At 39.9% G+C, this 19470-nt stretch overlaps 1 protein-coding gene across 1 annotated transcript in view; it reads right to left on the bottom strand.

Annotated features, from left to right (window-relative positions):
* The window catches only part of LOC140730441 (tyrosine-protein phosphatase non-receptor type 14-like), a 256024-nt gene that overhangs the window by 153796 nt on the left and 82758 nt on the right, over window positions 1–19470 (bottom strand). Inside the window, exon 2 of the mRNA XM_073050849.1 lies at window positions 5684–5993. Coding sequence (XP_072906950.1) covers window positions 5684–5857 — 174 coding nt within the window. The 5' untranslated portion in view covers window positions 5858–5993. The remainder of the gene's footprint in view (window positions 1–5683; window positions 5994–19470) is intronic.

The following is a 19470-nucleotide window of genomic DNA, read 5'->3' as shown; positions in this document are numbered from 1 at the left end:
ACCACGATACGGATATAAACTAATCCTTCTGCCTGAATATGCACGGTATCCATTTATTTACTGCCTGTATATGTCTATCTAAAAGCCTCTTAAATATTGTGATCATATCTGCCTCCAACACTAAAGGTGTGTTCTAATCACTTACCACTATCCGTGTAAAAAGAAGCTTGCCCTGCACACCTCCTTTAAACAATCTCCCCTCTCACATCAAACGTATGCCTTCTTGTATGCCTTTAACATCTCCTCTATGCTTTCTCATAACTCAACAGGTTTCAGTAAGTACATTTAAGGTCAGAGAAAAGTATACAATATACATCCTGAGATTCATTTTCTTCACAAACATTAGGGTTAGGGTTCATTTTATAAACTTCAGTCAGCTCACCCCTCAACCTCCAATACTGCAGAAAAAAATAAGCCATGTAAATTATATATATATAAAACAACCAATCCTTGTTAACACCACTGTTCACAGACCTCCAAGGAGAAATAAATGTGCCCACCACTACACTGTTCTATGACCAAGCAAATTTTATATTTATCATACTAACTTACTGTGGATCCCATTGACTGAATCTTCCACACCAGTATACCATGAAGACAACCTCCTCTGCCCTACCCTTAATCATCTTTGTCACCTCCTCAAAGTCAATCAAATTTGCGAGATAGGACCTCCCCCCACGCAAAGCCATGCTGATTATCACTCAGATCCGTGCTTTTCCGAAGGCAAGCTTTAATGAAGCTATCTTTAAAGAAGAAATAGTGAGGCATCTGGAAAGAAATGGATCCATCAGGCAGACGTAGCATGGATTCAGCAAAGGCAGGTCCTGTTTGACAAACTTACTGGAATTCTTTGAGAATGTAACAAGCACAGTGGATAGAGAGGAACAGATGGCCATTATTTACTTGCATTTCCAGAAGGTATTCGATAAGGTGCCACACAAAAGACTTATCCATAAGATAAGGATGCATAGAGTTGGAGGTGATGTATTAGCATGGGTAGAGGATTGGTTAACTAATAGAAAGCAGAGAGTTGGGATACATGGGAGTTACTCTGGTTGGTAATCGGTGTGCCGTATACTGTTCACAATATACATTAACAATCTGGAAGAGAGGACCAAGTGTAGCGTATCTAAGTTTGTTGATGATACTAAATTCAGTGGAAAGGAAATTGTGCAGAAGATATGGAGAGGCTGCAGAGTGATATAGATAGGCTAAGTGAGTGGGTAAGGGTCTGGCAGATGGAGTATCCACCTTGGAAGTAAAAATAGAAGATCAAATAATTATTTAAATGGTAAAAGATTAGTTTGCAGGTGCAGTAGGCTATCAAGAAGGCAAATGGAATGCTGCCCTTCATTGCTATAGGGATTGAATTTAAGAACAAGGAGGTTATGCTGCAACTGTACAGGGTACTGATGAGGCTGCACCTGGAGTACTGCATGTAGTTCTGGTTTCCTTACTTGAGGAAGGATCTACTGGCTTTGGAGATGGTGCAGAGGAGGTTCACCAGGTTGATTCCAGAGATGAGGGGGTTAGACTATGAGGAGAGATTGAGTCACCTGGGGCTGTACTTGCTGGAATTCAGAAGAATAAGAGGAAATCTTATAGAAACATAAAATTTTGAAAGGGATAGATAAAGTAGAGGCTGGAAAGTTGTTTCCACTGATAGGTGAGACTAGAACTAGGGGACACAGACTCAAGATTCAGGGGGGGTAAATTTAGGATGGAGATGAGAAGGAACTGCTTTTCCCAGAGAGTGGTAAATCTCTGGAATCTCTGCCCAATGAAGCAGTGAAGGCTATCTCAGAAAACAACCTCTCCCTCAATGTCACAAAAACAAAGGAGCTGGTTGTGGAATAGAGGAGGAATGGACATGGGCTAACCCTCATTGACATCAATGGATCTGGGGTTCAGATGGTTAAGGAAGTTTGATATGGGCCCCCAAATCCTAAGAACTTTCTACAAGGGCACAACTGAGAGCAGCCTGACTGGCTGCATCACTGCCTGGTATGGGAACTGTATCTCCCTTAATCGCAGGACTCTGCAGAGAGTGGTGCGGATAGCCCAGCGCATCTGTAGTTGTGAACTTCCCATGATTCAGGACATTTACAGAGACAGGTGGGTAAAAAGGGCCCGTAGGATAATTTGGGACCCGAGTCACCTCAACCACAATCTATTCCAGCTGCTACCATCCGGGAAACGGTCCCGCAGCATAAAAGCCAGGACCAGGACAGCTTCTTCCACTAGGCCATCAGACTGATTAACTCAGCTGATTTGAGTGTACTCTATGCTACATTGACTGTTCTATTTATTATAAATTACTACGATTGCACATTTAGATGGAGAAGTAATGTAAAGATTTTTACTCCTCATGTATGTGAAGGATGCAAGAAATAAAGTCAATTCAATTCAAATATATTTAAGACAAGTTCGACAGATTTTTGCATAGATGGGGAATTAAGGGGAAAAGGCAGGTAGGTGGAGGTGAGTCCACAGTCAGATCAGCCGTGATCTTATTGAATGGCGGTACAGGCTCGACGAACCTGATGGCCTCCACCTGCTCCTATTTCTTATATTCTTATGTTAAGTGAATCCCTTTCCTAAGAATTTTCTCTATAATTTCCTAGGCACTACTAGAGGATTCATCAGCCTATAAATTCTTGGATTATTCTGTTGCCTTTCTTATACAAAGGAACGTCACTTTATCTTAATATTTTAATTATTCTAACACTTTAAAAAATGAATATATTAAAAAATTCAGCAGATTTCTGGTTAATTGGGCTCTCAGTTAATCAGTGTAGCCGCTCATTTGGGACAACTTTTATAGATTAAAAACAAACAGAGAAAATAGCCAGGATTCCCTTGGTTTATTCGGGACACCAGGCAGCTTAATTGAGACAGGAGACTGTTGCCGAACAGTTTCTAAATAGTGTAGGTCATGTACACTTGCGTGGGCCATTAGCCACTACACCATGCTTTGAGTGAACAGTTTTTAAAATAGTGTCAGTTGCGTATGCTTTAATTCAGAAGGCAGCAAGTTTTTGTCACGGATATGTGGCAAGAATTCAGAACTGTTTTGCTCACTGCAGTTTCAAGCACTCAGGCTTGGAGGTACCAGAAATGCAGAGAGTGAAAATTAAATTATTTCACTGCTTCAACAAGTTAGGGACTATGAAGAATTTGAAGGGATCAACAATCATCTTGAATGTTACCATGGAAGTAAAGACTTGAAGGACGGAATCGTCAACAGCATTGTATGAAGGCAGCCCACTTCAGCACTAAAGTGTTTGCACTGATTTTGTTGATTTACAGTCAAGAGAATGCAACACAGATGAATTCCTCCATTTTTAAGTATTTAGAACTAATACAGTTTTAAAGTACTGTAGTAGTATCGGTAGTGTTATAATTTGTTATGTTTTTCATTTAAACACATAATTTGTTACTCAGTCTTTTTTTAATACCTTTTTAAACTATTTCCATGAAAGTTCAGCTAATTGGGGCAGCTACTTAACTGAGCCAAAATGAACTGGTCCCAATTAATCTGAATCCACTGTAATTGAAAACATTGTAAAATTATTTGGCCCATTTGAATGGATTCCAAATGCCACTGATATCAGATCCAAAAGCAGTCAAAAGCCCTTTAAACAACAAACTGTTAAGTAGCTCTCAGAGCAGAGTCTTGGAATTCATCACCTGAGGCCAAGTCATTGTTCACAACCTGCTCGACTTCATGTGGGACTCATAAATGGAGAACCATGGCAACAGATCAGGTTACTCTGGGTGGGCGGGCAATGTGGTCATCAGGTTATGTAGTCAGTACAGTTAGACTCAATATAACAGCAGTGCAAATACCCAAGAGAGAAAAACCTGCTCTTAGTTATTTTGCATGTGCTCTCTTCTTTTAAAAACTTATTTCAATTTAGAGAAATTATTCAAAAACATACAGCGCATTTAAGGCATGTCATTAACCAGTGTATTTGGTTTGTTGAAAAAGAGACATGGTATAACTAAAACTAGAGGACATATCACAAAATACAAATCCAAGAAAATATATTATTGGAAAATATATTTACACTCCTAATTTTTCCCCAAATTAACCTTTATGCTGCCTTAATTTGCCAATGACATCCTAATTAACGATGGACATATGCCACTCTCCATTCTCAATCCTGATAAAATCTTCCATGTAAACCATGCACATCAAATACTTCTCTTCCACTGACCACCTTTTTGCCACTGCCCTGTCAATGTCTCCAAAAAATCTGAATCAGATTAATATTAACCAGCATATGTCATGAAATTTGTTAACTTTGTTTCAGCAGTAAAATGCAATATATAATAGAAAAATTTTAAAAAACTGAATTACAGTAAAAATAAATATATATCTATACACACACTCATAATAGTTAAATAAGTAGTTCAAAAATAGAAATAAAAATAAGAGTGGAAAGAAGAATAGAAAGGGAAAAAAAGGTAGTGAGGTAGTGTTCATGAGTTCAATGTCCATTCAGAAATCGGATGGTAGAGGGGAAGAATCTGTCCCTGAATCTTCGACTGTGTGCCTTCAGGCTTCCATAACTCTTTCCTGATGGCAGCAATGAGAAAGGGCATGTCCTGGATTTGCACAATTGTGCCTGTAAGAACAACCTAGAATTTCATTCAGTGATCCTCTTCATGATTGATATATTATCCTTTGATTACAGCAAAAATCATAGAACCAATTTCTAGCTTGTATAGCAATTTACCACCTAACCCCAAAACTCTTAAGAAAGAATGAAGGTTAACTTTTCTCAATTTGATACGCTGGTTCATGGCAATGTTATTGATATGCCATGCTCATTGTATGACTGATGTCCATCCTCAAGAGCAGGGGTTCCCAACCTCTTTTATGCCATGGACCCTTACTATTAACTGAGTGGTCTGGTTGGCAACACCTGCTCTAGAGGTAACCTTCAGTCACTTGAGCCCAGTACTTTGCAATATTCTCTCTTAGCATCACAGCATCATTGTTTCATTTTTATTTACAAATTACTACCTTTTCAACTTCTCCCCAGCTTATCCTCACCAATCTTTTCCTATTTTCTGTCGACTGCCTTATATTTCACATTGAGATGGTTCTTTAGAAGTGAGAATATAGAAATGAAAAGTATTGCACGTGTTTGTTAACTGTTTTACAACCTTGCCCACTGGGAAAAATCAGTGGAAATGCTGGATTATGTTAATAAACCAGTGTTCAATACAAATTACATAATTTAGACAAGATAAATCTTAAGATCTGATAAAATTCCTATAATTAATATTTATCCTATATGAACTAATGGATAAAAGATGGAAATGCAGTAGATAACCATGGCATGTCTCCTGAATGTATTCCGGAGCCAAATACTACTGCTGTCTCAAATACTTACTCCTTGGAAGAAAAAAAACCTTCAAGTGAATATTTGCCACATTATCACTTTAAATGGACAACTAAATGTACTATGGTTCGTTATAGATAGATAGATAGATAGATACTTTATTCATCCCCATGGGGAAATTCAACTTTTTTCCAATGTCCCAAACATTTGGCTCATACAGCAGCTGAGTTTTTCCAGGATTTTCTTTTCCTTGTGAGAAACAGTTATGTGATAAACCCATGTTTTTCCATTATTGTCGTTTAGCATACCCGTAAATGGGGTTCACCTACCTCACGCAATTCCAATCGCTGAGCTACAGCTTCCAGGCATTCCTGCCCTGTGCTCTCCACAGACAGCGTGCACTCTATGACATTGCTGTCCAGCAATCGAATGCGTGTTACAAAGCAATTCTTGCTCAGGACATTGTAACGCCTGGTCCTCCTCAGCTTCAGTCTGAAAGGCATGGCTCACTTGCCTTGGAAGCAGTGTTTCTCAGAAATTAATCCCTTAAGCAGCTCGCCAGTTATCTCACAGCTCCTTTTCTGCCAAGGGTGTAAACAGCCGTGCCTTTCCTGGTGACATTTAAGAATCTGAAGCTTCCTGTGGAAAATAAGGTTGGAATCAGTCAGAACCAATGAGGGAAAAAAAACTGCATCAACGTGTTAAACAAGTTTAAACTAGAGGCACAGTTCACTCACACATCTAAAACCTATTTTTAAAAGAGGAAATCATAATTAACTATCTGCTTCAAAAATTTCTAGTCCTTGTTAACAGATAACTTATTTTCCACCTTGTGAAAAAATATGGTCCTTATCAAGTATTGCTGAATATTTTCAAAACTATTCCCAGTTCCAAAATGTAGGCAAACATTTTGAAAGACATAAATAAAAGGCAATTTTATGACATTTGACATTTATCTCAAATTAACTTATAATATTCACAAAAGAAGGAGGCATAAAAAGTGACTTGACTTGTCTTGACTAATGAAAGAAGAGCAGATCAAGAGACAGACAGACAGACATACTTTATTGATCCTGAGGGAAACTGGGTTTCGTTACAGCCGCACCAACCAAGAACGGTGTAGAAATATAGCTATATAAAACCATAAATACTTAAATAATAGTAAGTTAATCATGCCAAGTGGAAATAAGTCCAGGACCAGCCTATTAGCCAATTCATTCCACGTTCTTATATAATGTGGCAAGAATACAACCACAGCACAGGCAAAGAGAGATGTGCATCAGACTATTCAGCACTGACACGAAAACTATCAGTATCTTTTATCAGTCTCCATCCGTCAAAAGCAGAATTTCCCAGAGGGCAACCATTTTAATTCTTGTTCTAACATGTGGGTCCATTGCCTCTTCTTTTGTCATGTTGAGGCCACTCTCAGAGTGGAGGAGCAACACCTCTTATTCCATTTAGGTGGCCTCCAACCTGATTGCATGAATATTGATTCCTCCTTCCTGGTAATTATATTTTCTTCTCCCCCTACTCCCTTCCCTCTTCTAGTTCCCACTCTGGCCTCTTGTCTCTCCTTCTCACCTGCCTATCACTCCCCCGGTGCCCCTCCTTCTTTCTCCCATTGCCCAGTCTCTTCTATCAGATTGCATCTTCTCCAGCCCTTTACATTTCCCACCCACCTGGCTTCACCCATCATTTTCTAACCTGTCTTCCTTCCCCTCCCTCCACCTTCTTATTCTGGCATCTTCCCCCTTCCTTTCCAGTCCCGATGAATGGTCTCAACCCAAATTCCCCTCTATAGATGCTGTCTAACCTGCTGAGTTCCTCCAGCACATTCATTTTGAATGTGTTGCTCTGGATTTCCAGCATCTTCAGACTATCTTGTACTCATGAAACAAAAACTAGATGTTCACCTGCAGCTACCCCTTTCCCCAGCCAACATCCTGTTACCTTGATGTAAACTGCCACGTTACAGGAAGTCCCATCACTAGGTTGAGATGGTAAGCCAAGGTTGGAACTGCTCCCTGAGCTAAATGTACGACGGCCATTCCTTTTTGTTGGTCAACATCACAAACGTCAGATTATTATTCATAATGATTATCAACTTTCTATGGATATTCTGGCCACCATATTTTCCACCATGACAGAGACTAATTTTTTTTAAGATGTTTCACTGCTCTAAAGAACTTGAGATGATGCATCAAATCAAACTTCAATATCAACAAGTCAGTTTTTCTGATCACAAAGATATATCATCTGCTTATCACAATGTTAAAAATTCAGTTTGGAAACCACTCTTTCAGTTTTTTTTGTGTCAAACAATCCACTGATAGCTTTCGAATTTACTGTTGAGTACTTAATATATTTCGGACAGGTTAGCCTCAGTAAATGATTTACTGGAAAGTCATTCCTCTATCTAAACGACTGATATAGTGCATTCTGGTTAGCTGCCGATTAACAATGAACAACAAATTACTCCTCCAAAGAGTTCAATAAAAGCACAGAAAGCAAGACAACTAAAAGAAAAATTATTTTTCAACCATTTTGGATTAATGATGAAAGCTGTGGTCTTCCAGATTCAGGTGAACATCATATTTATCAAAGTGAGAAAAAGTGTGACTGTAAATTAACCAACAGACCACTAAATATGTTTCTACTCCAATCAAAATCTGCTTAAACTTCCACATGTAATAAGCTGGCATTGTTTGTATAAATTACTCAAGGAAAATGTGCAACTGATTCTTGAAAACTGTAAAATGCTGAAGGACTAGTCACTTAACAGCTCCCAGTCTGAAGCCTTTCATTTTGATCTCCAGTCATTGTTATGTACTTAACAAATCACTACAAGCACGTTGTATCAACTAAAACAGGCTTAATAAATGAAAAGAAACTGTTTTGAAACATAATCCTATTTGATCAAAAAGCCTTTGTTGTAGGCTTTGAGATGATTCTCCCCCCCCCCCCCTTAATTTACTGCTAGTTGAAAAATGTGAAAAGCCATATGAAGAGAAACAAAGGCATTATGGCACTAAAGTATCGCTTGCCCCAATCAAGATAGAAAGACAAACAATTCACTGGAATTTATGCCTCAGATCCTGCAATGACAAACAGATATACAAGCCCTGTTCTCCAATCCAACCAATTTGCCATCTTCTATGAGAGGAATGCTGCAAACGTGAAACAGTGTTTATTTATTTCATTGACACCAATTCGTAATAAAGAAAATAAACTTTTTAAGACAATAGAAATTAAGAGTATTGTGGTGAGATATAAAATGCAATTACATGGAAAAAATGAAAAATTGGGCAAAATTTTTAAACATATCACAATGTTCACACACACACAAAAAAAATGGTCCATTGTCCATTCAGAAATCTGAACCATTGAGCGCGTCTTTAAGTTCCTGTATTTCCTTCATGTATCAAAAAGAGGACAAATCCTGGCTGATGGGGTCCTTGCTGACAGATGCCGCCTTTTTGAGGCATTGCCTTTTGCAGATATCCTCGTGTGCCCCGCCCCCATTATCCTCAGCCCACTGCTGTACACTCACACACAAAAAGACACTACAGTGGTGGGGCTCATCACCATCAATGTTGAGATGGCCTATAGAGAGGAGCTGGAAGACCTCAAGGCCTGGTTCCAAGTAAGTAACGTCTTCCTTAATGTCAATAAGAAAAAGGAGATGATTAATGACTTCAGAAGAACTCACACTATTTTTTACATTTTTCAAACTGCTGGGAGTGGACATCTCGTACAATCTCTCATGGTACTAAAGCACATTCTACACATTCAAGACAGCTCAGCAATGCCCCTGCTTTCAGAGGAGACTGGACTGAGTTGGACTATGCACATTCATACTCTCAATCTTCTGCACAGATGCGCAGTAGAGAGAATCCTCATATTCCGCATCATTGTCTGGTATGGAAACTACACTCTGTTTTAGGTTCTACAACAGCTAGTCAAAACTGCCCAATGAATCACCTGCACCAGCCTATCTGCCATCAAGGACATATATGCAGAAAGGCGCCAGAAACAAGTAATCAATATCATAAAGGATCCCACCCACTCTGTTCATGGACTCTTTGTCCCACTTCAATCAGGGAGAAAGCTACATAGCACCCATGCCAGGACCACCAGACTTTAAAAAGAGTTATTTTTCCCCAAGCAGTAAGGCTGATCAACACCTCCACCGACACCATCACCCCCCCAATCACCACTACTTTATTAATGTCCTGGCAGAGTCACCGTACTTACAGACACTCCTGTACCTAGCAACAGGTTACATACACATTTTCTGTGTGCTGAAAGTAACATTAAACAATCTTGACATGTAGATACAATTTGAAAGCACTTAAGTTAATCAACGTGATGTTATTAATCTACCTCAAATCTTTGCCACATTCACCAAAAGATACATTTGTAAGTACTAATACTTCACTTTGGTGTTGAACATTTCAGTAAGGAGGACAGAATCAATAAATTGCCAGTTAATAATATCATCAGAAAATACTCTGCTAAAAAAAATGCACCCAATATTGGAATTTTCTGATTTGCAATTACAGTATCTTTGTAAAGTGGCTTTGTGGTCATATCTGAAGCACAATTAACTTCATGACAGATTCAAGAAGATATTGAAGCCAGACAATGAAAGATGCCTTCCAGGGATTGATCTCACAATATTTGATCTTCAAAGCATAAATGCATCGCCAGTACAATGCGGGAGTCAAAATTTAAGATAATATCTATTGATTAAATGCACATTACCTTTCCTTAATCTTAACAAAAAGATCAGCAAAAACCTCTTGGGCTTCTTGTAAAGAAAATATTTAATATTTTTAATGTAATTGAAGTATTAAGATCCTCCAACAACTTTTGACCTTGGATCTAAATCCTCGAAGTCCATTTCCAATAGTATTAAGTCACTTTCTCCAAAACAGTTGGAATGGCTCAGGGAGGAAATTCGCCACCGCCTTTTCTTCCAGTAATGTAGATTAGTACCTGAGAAGGACAAGGGGATTCGTAAACACTGTCTTAGATGGGTGGCATCCTGAAATGCAGATTGTACTGCTGCTACAATAATAAAACAGTACATGATTCAAATTACCATGAGCAACATGATAGAAAATGCTATGTTGGTATGTAAACATTTTGTCATATATATTTCTTCATACATCTGCGTTACTCTTCTTGCTTCCCCCGCCCCCCCTCCCACAGAAACCTTAAAAGCTGTTTTCATAGAATAGCAACAAATCCTAAGCAGATAACCTCTTTTTGTCAGGATGAAATGAGCCATCCCACCACACCAACTCGAACAAATGAATAGCAGAGAATGCTTTGGAAAGATAACAATCTGAGCAATAAGTTAAAAGTATCTCATTCTTCAGTTTAGCATTGTATACATTTGTTAACAACACATACACTTTACTACCTCTCTTTTAACCATTTCATAAAAAGTCTGGGCAACAAAATTCACCGAGTTTTGCAATAAATCCTTTACACCACTATGTGCTGTCACTGCCCTCCCTCTTAGAAATGCAAACATCTTCAAAACAGCTGCAATTGTCATAGGACACCACACAAAAAAGAACACTCTTTTAAAAAACATCATGAGCAGAATGGCCATCAGGTGGAATGTAACTGTACATTGCAAATTGAGCTCTTATGGGAGTCTGATATAGCAATCACATTTAATAAGTAAGTGAAGGGACAAATGCTTTAGCTTAAACTGCAATCCATTTTGCTGAGGCTCTCAGATCTCTATCCAGACACCAAGATAATTCATTCACTCTTCTCAATGCATATATTAATCTTTAATAATTCACATGTATAATACTGTGCAAAAGTCTGCGGCACATGTAAAATAAATCTACGTAAAGTGAAGATGCTTTCAAAATAATAAAATGAAAAGTTTCTAAATTTCAATGTATTTACTATTCACTGCACTTCACAGCTAAAAACGTCAATATTTGGGTGACCGACCACGTATTGCCTTTAAAACTGCACCAATTCTCTTAGATAGACTATCATGCAGTTTTATAAGAAAGTTGGCTGGTAGATTGTTCCAAGCATTTTGGAGAACTTGTCACAGTTACGCAGAGTTTGGCTTTCTTGTTTGCATCTGGAAGCAGGGCAAAAGGTTAAGAGGGCACTAAATGGCGACTCCTTTGCTTGCATCTTCAGAAACTGCTCTATTTCCATCTTTATTTTTCTCTTTCAGGGTTCTTTTGAAGACTCTGACCTGGAGTTATGCGCTGACTTCGGTTCTTTATGGGAATGGGACCCGCTCCTGGGGTTCCGTAACTAGCCGTTGTTCAGCACGCCAATGGTTCGGCCCGAGAGTCCGGCTTGAATTCGGAAGTCTAAGACTTTGGGGCTCTGGAGACGGGCAGATCGAGGGGCGGTGTCACGGCAGGAGACCCATGTGTTGTCAGGGGAGTCAGTATATCTGCTGTGGGCCCGAAGACCTGAGATCATTGCGATCTTTGGGCACAGAGCTCGTAAAAAGTCACATAACGGACTTTTAACATCATAAACCAGCGAGTTGTTTGTTATGTCTCCCTACTCACTGGTGAAAAACAGAGACACCTTTTTCTCTCTTATTAGGGAGAGAGAGAATCTGCAGTATGTCGTATGCCGGATGTAATGCAAAGTCTTTGGAGTAACTGCAAGTCTGTGTCTTTGCTATTGCTTTGCTCACACTGAGTGCTCGGTGGCGGTACCTGTGCGTGCTTATTTTTTAAACCGGTGGGGGGAGGGGGGAACGTTGCTTGCTGCCGCTTACGTGCAGGAGGGAGGGGAGCTGGGGTGACTTTGGGGTTCTTGCATGTATCTGTCGTTCATTCTTTGGGGCGCTTCTCTCTTTTTGTGGATGTTTGCAAAGAAAAAGCATTTCAGGATGTATATTGTATACATTTCTCTGACATTAAATTTGACCTTTGAACCTTTGATCTGCCTCTCCAGGTTATCCCTGGCAGATTCGATGTTGCTGAGATCAGGGCTCTCTGGAGGCTATGCCATCTGTTGTAGAACTCCTTCCTTTTCTTTTTGCTGAATACAGTTCTCAACTACCTTGGCTATGCGTTCGGGTTCACTGTCCTGCTGCAGAATGAAGTTAGGACCGATGAGACACTTCCCCGATGGTATTGTGTGATGGATGAGAACTTGCTTGTACTTCTCAGCATTGAGGATTCCATTAATTCTGACCAGATCACCAATTCAATTTGCAGAAATGCAATCTGAAACTTACAAGGAACCTCTGACGTGCTTCACCTTTGGGTGCAGACACTCATCTATGTAGCACTCCTCTGCCTCTTTCTTGGACAGAATGCCTCCTGTTTAAAATTTTGGCCCATCCAGTCCAGAGCACTTGCTGCCATTGTTCAGCACCCCAGTCCTTGTGTTTTTTGTGCAAGGGTGAGTCTCTTGGCTTTGTGTCCACTTGTTGGCAGCAACTCTTCCACAAACACCACTTTTGACAAAACTTCTCCAGACTGCAGAGGGGTGTACTTGGGTTATAGTGATTACTGCGTGTTCACAGCTGACAACAGTATTGGACTTCTTCTGATTCAGAAGGGGTGTCAGCTTGATGTATCTCTCGTCTGCTACACTCAGATTCTGTGGCTGACCACTGTGTTTCCTGTCCTTAAACTTGCCTGTTTCTTCGTGCTTCTCCAGAGGGGCTTGGACAGCACATCCTGGAACTCCTGTCTGCCGCAAAATTTCTTGCTGATGCCTGATGGCAACCTCGTGTCTTGTTGCTATACTCGTTCTTGCCATGGTACAAGAATTGATGACTTGAAAGTCACACTGTCACACCCTCACCTTTAGTTTGGTTGTCCTTCACCCAGTTTGATTCCTTTTACACCCATTTCTGTTTCAGTTATTCAGTTTAGTTCATTCACCTTATTATGTCATTGACCATTAGCACCTGTTTGGTATCTCTGTTTAATCATGTATGAGGCTATATTCAAAGTAATCCAGTTTCTACTTGGAAAGTGGTCTATTACTTACTTTGTTTAACAAAATGCAAGTGTCCCTGTAACATTTTTTTTTTAAGAAAAAGAATATTTGGAAACCTAAATTTTGCTCTTTTCTACTGACACACTAATGAAGAAGACAAAAAAAAACTAAATCAAAATTTATATTTAAAAAATCTAGGGTAACTAAGACTTTTGCACAGTACTGTACTTGTGTGACTCCTGTTCAAATACAAGGCAAGGTTTGGTTTTTACATGTCCAAAACTTATTTTCTATTTCATTGCCATTGTCAGGTTCAACCCAAAGGAATTTCAAACCTGGAATCAAACACTTTGATGCATTACACATTCTATTGCTGTCAATATTTAAGTATTTAAGTACCATCAACATAAGCACCTGCACTGGTCTTTAATAATTAACTAGGGAAGATATGGCATGTACAACCAGACCAGATTTAAGAAATGACACCAATCAGGTTCTTCAAGAAAATGTTGCAAGGAAAATCACAAACTCAATTGGTCCCTCTACATTGGAGAAAGAGATGCAGATCGAATGATTGATTTGCAGAGCATCTCCAGGCAACCTTGAGCTTTACATCGCTGCCATGTTAATGTCCCATCCTGCTCTCACTCATTCAGACCTATTGGTCTGCACCTTCATGCGCTGTTAGACTGAGGCCCAAAGCAAGCACCATATCTTCCATTTAAGCAGATTACAACCTTTTGACGCTCCTTGATTTCTCTCTGTATTAAGTGTCCGTCTTTGATACTAATTTTTTTCCCTTCCTCACCCTTTATTCTCTCTCTGGGAGCCTGACATCCTGGGCATGTCGCCCTGCTCTCCATTATATATTTTCTACCTTCTGCTGCCTACGTTCGCACTCTCAAACTGCTCCTATTTACTTAGCAATCTGTAAACAAGATTATCTGGTGATCCCCATTGTCATCTTCGTTTTACCCTATCAGAAGCATACCACTACCCTCATCTAGGCAGTTTAGAAAGCTTCTTTTCTCTCATTCCCTGTTCTGAAACTGCAGCATTTTTAAAGAGTCTGCAACTGAAGTGTTGCCTGTTTTTATTCCCAGAGATGTAGAGCAATTCTTACATTTTCTGATTTTAAAATACAAGTTAACCTTGGTCCTCTTCTATATCATCAACCACTGGGCAAAAATACCTTCTTTTACATCCTCAGGAAAAGATGGCAGCCCTGCCCACCTGTTGGCAAGCAGATGGATAACACAGGTGTGAAAATGTTGACCACCATATAACATCCGAATAATTGCTAAAGAAAGAATTAAATGTATCCCACAAAACTTCATTGGGGAACAGGTTATCGAGCCACTTCACAGCAAAATTCTATCCAATTTGCCTGTGGCATATTTAAATTAGGAGTGCTCTAATGCTCCATTTGAGATGCAGCTACGTTCGCTGACACCATTCTCTTCTTGAACCTGCTTGGCGGGAGTGAATCACTGGGCTTTTGGGAAATAATTTGACATAGGAGGAGATCATTCAGTGCATCAGATCCATGTTGATTCCCAACACATCAATCTTATCAGTCTAAATTCCCACAACTGTGGAGCTTAATCACTCTCACATTTTGCATTGACAGGGAAAAAAAATCAGCCATGAAAGAATGGCACTGTAGAGTCGATGGGCCAAATAGCCTAATACTGCTCCATATGGTCTTACATAATCTCCTTTGACCTTTTGCTACCTCCCTACCCTATAGGGCAATTTACAGGAGCCACTAACCAACTAAGTGTGCCTATTGAGTATGGGAAGAAACTGGAACACCCTGCATTCACCAAGAGTAAATGTAAACTCCACAAAAACAGCATTCAAGGTCAGGGTCAATGCTGGGTGCCACTAACTGGCCTTCTAAAACTCCTTCTAGAAGTCGTAAACACAATGTACATATATGAAAATGCAGCATGTTTAAACAGAGGTGTCCACAACATACATTTCCCAAATGAGATTTTTATAACAGGAGATTCAATTAACCTACAAGATTTCATTGATTTTGTTGCTTTAAACTCAGATTTTGCCACTTTAATCCAGATCAGCTACATGGGCTCCAGAAGAAAAAATTCTATAACAGGCTTTAAGGCTTTATGGAATATAAACTGGAACAATTGATCAAACCAGGTCACCATTCAAATTCACTCAGATAAGAATCATCAAACGACATTTATCCAATTCCTGGTCTAGTTATCCAGAGATCTGGAGAGAATACAAATTCAAACATCACATTGTCAATTTGGAAATAAGTATTTGTTACAACTAATCAAGTAGTATTCTTCAAGAAATCATCAGTTGCCATCAATCATCATACTAGTGCCATGGCCCTCACAACCATGAGACCGACAAGAAACAAGCTACAATAGATTTCAAGAACTTTGATAATCCAGCACATTGCATCATCAATATCAGTCAAGTACCAGAACTAAGTCAATTGAATACCCATTGCTACAGGAAGACTTTTGCAGAGCCTGAAAAGAAGATTCCAAGATAGACTGTGACGAAGAAGTAGTAGCTTGAATTTCAGATTTCTGAATATGTTCAGTAAGGATGCCATTGTTGTGGAAGTTTCAAAAACATTCCAAGTCAAAAGCAAACAGAATCCCCACAATATCTAATAGGAATATTCACCTTGGCATCTGTTATACCACTGCAATACTACTCTACATAGCAGAGATATGATTGGCATCCCTTAACAGGATTTAATAGCAGATGTAATATTAATAATTATGTAACCCTCAGGTTCAGCCAGCACGCGTTCGTCTAGGGGAAGGGAGCCTCTGGCCCAGCCAAGCTGAGAAATCTCATTTGTGTGGATACTGTGTGATGTGGTCCCAGTTACAAATCCAAACCACAAAATATCAGACAGTGCACCATATGCAATTAAACAACTGAACTTTATAAAATCTTAATCTGACTACAGGGATAGTAGAGAAAATAAAAAGGGTCCATTTTAATGAAGCAGTCTAATGCGCACGTTGGAGCTCACAGAATCATCCATACGTTCCCCATTGACCTCCTCTGAGCATCGCTGACCTTCGGACCCTCACTCCAAGTCCACTCCATCCGGTGGTCTACCAACTCTCCCCCCTCGCGTCTTTTCTCTTCATCTCTCACCAACAAGAGACTGTGAGTCCCTTCTGTCAGACCCACAAGAAAGAAACAACATGCCTCTCTTTGGATGGCACACAACCCAAAGCCTCCGTTATCTCCGGTCATAACCCAAACATTGCTGCTACAGAGAAACCATCACATTAGCAGTGAAAGATTACAGAGAAACCATTACATTAGCAGAGAAAGATTACAGAGAGGCCATTACATTAGCAGTGAAACCTTACAGCACGTTACACTTAGAACATGAGTTTCTCTAGTAAGAGTAGTCTTGATTAACCACAGGAAGTTGCCTGACGTCATGTGCAGGTTTTACAAAGGCTTTACACTTAATCGACACCTTCTCAAACAGAAAATCTATATGCATGTGTAGGTTAACAGAATTTATAATTCCCCCCATTCATTTTCTTGCAGTCTTTACCTACTGACCAAATCATTTGTGCAGTTACTTTAAAAAGAAACTCTACTCATATACATAATTTAATTAGGAAGTAAAACGATTTTCGGGCCAATTAAGTCAATGATTTAAACTCGTGTACAAGGATTTCGGAAGGTTGTAGCAGATGAGAAGCACTAGTGACCTGTTGCCAAGACTAAGAAACTCTGTAACAATGTTAATACCTCCTTAGGGGTGTGGACCAGCTCCCTCCTGATTTCCTGAACTACAAAATCATATTATTCCAGACCTGATGGATCCTCAGAAGGCTGCAGCATGGTCAGATGTTTAAACCTAAATATCAGTGTAGCAGCAGTTCAGGTATGTCAGCGAAAAATGAGAGTGTCACCGAATAATACCAGTCCCTAACTTTCTTGGCCTTGATTGATGGCAGTTTAGCCTCTACTTGTCACCACAAGCTGCAATTTTACTATTTCTCTTTCCTAGGGGGAAAAACAACTCCATTTCAGATATCATGTCTGTTCTTGTTATACCTTCTGCTAATGGAATGCTGCTCTGGACGCAATCCCGCATTCCATTTCGGGCAAAACAAACAAAACAGCAACTGAAGGTAATATGTAATCCTAAACCAGACAATTTAGAAAGGTAACTGTGGACTAAGTCTAAACAGTCAGAGATATTTGTGTTGTGTGCACTGCAGCCTCCAGCCATTTTCTCTCCAAAGACACCACAGTAAGCATGTACCCAACGGAACTTGAGAGCATATTCATGATCCTGACGATCCAACAACTTTAAAAGATTTGGCAAGAATGAAGGCATTACAATTTCTGCCTCTTCCAATATATTCCCAAAGTTACCTGCCCTTAAAGTTATTTCATAACCCAATAAACAATCGGCACAAATTACCTTCTAAATTCAGGTTATATCTTTTTCTCCCTTATCACAAAAATATTGCCAGCATGTTGCAATGATTAGTTGACTACTACATATTAATGATAGCCTGTAAAATTACAGTTCTCCTCTCCTCTCCGACATCACTTTCTTTATGAAGCCATCAAGTACGTTACAGATTATCAGTCAGCTTTATTTGATGGAGACAAAGCCTGGGATCTTTTCCCCATGCAACTGATGAAATCTTACTGCACAGCACCTACATGACAAAGCAAGTGACAATAAGTGGTTGACTGGATTGTTTTTGGGGAGGGGAAGTACAACCTTACAGAATTGCTCTGAAACAGGATTTCTATCAAATTCGCCAATTTCAGCAGATGGTAGGAAAAACAACCCATATTTGAAGCAAAGATGGCTGGGAAGCCCTCAGCTTAAGGCTGTTTGTAAATCTGCCAAAGCAGGAGGCCTACCTGGAGACTTGATTTTAATCACTTTCTGACTCCATGCTTCCGGTCAAGTAACATCTACAAATGTGAAATTCTGGCACATCACATAAAACTTACCTACCAACTTCACCACCCCCACCCTCCCATCCCAACAACCTCCAGTGGTTGACTATCTTTGAGGATCAGAATCAGGTTTATTAACACTGACATATGCTGTGAAATTTTTTGTTCTGTGGCAGTATGGTCGAAGACGTAAAAATGACCGCAAGTTACAAAAATAAATCAATAGTACAAAAAGGTGCTCAAACCTAGTAGCATTGTGTGAGAAATCTCAAGTCCTCAGAAGCAGATTCATCTGCGGATAGTTGGAATATGCAGGCACAGGCTTGGGGGGGGGGGGGGGGGGGAAGGAAGGATCAGAGGAAGAGAACAAATTGAAAAGATCATCGATCCTATGAATTTGATTCACTGAAGCTGTACTGATAGTCACAGAGCAATAGAGCATGGATACAGGCCCCTCTGTCCAGCCACGCAACCACAGTGAAAGCCATCTAGTCCCAATTTCCTGTATTTCACCCATATGCCCCTCATTTCTGCCCTTCCATGCACCCATCCGAGTACTTCTTAAATGATACCACTGCACCTGCCTCCCTCCCATCATTTCTTCTATGAGCTCATGCCACATACACTACCCTCTGCATGAAAATTTGTCTCTCAGGTAGGTGCCATTTAAATCTTTCCCCTCACACCCGAAATCGATGCCCCTTAGTTTTGGTCTCCTCTCCCTTGGGAAAAAGACTCATCATCCACCTTATCTATGCTTCTCATAATCTTAAACATTTCTATAAAGTTCCAGTCCTTCCATGTGAGGCAACACTGCACCTGTGAATCTGCTGGGATTGTCTGCTTCATCCAGCAGCTCTTTGTGTGCATTCTTCTAGATTTCCAGCATCTGCAGAACTTCTCGTGCTGAAGATTTCTATAAGGATACCCCTCATGTGCATAAATAGAAACATAGAAAATAGGTGCAGGAGTAGGCCATTCGGCCCTTCGAGCCTGCACCGCCATTCAGTATGATCATTGCTGATCATCCAACTCAGAACCCTGTACCTGCTTTCTCTCCATACCCCCGATCCCTTTAGCCACAAGGGCCATATCTAACTTCCTCTTAAATATAGCCAATGAACCGGCCTCAACTGTTTCCTGTGGCAGAGAGTTCCACAGATTCACCACTCTCTGTGTGAAGAAGTTTTTCCTCATCTCGGTCCTA

This window comes from Hemitrygon akajei, chromosome 7 (genome assembly GCF_048418815.1).
Source record: "Hemitrygon akajei chromosome 7, sHemAka1.3, whole genome shotgun sequence".
NCBI lineage: Eukaryota > Metazoa > Chordata > Chondrichthyes > Myliobatiformes > Dasyatidae > Hemitrygon > Hemitrygon akajei.
Note: the sequence above shows the minus strand (reverse complement) of the source record. Positions and strands in the feature narration are given on the sequence as shown.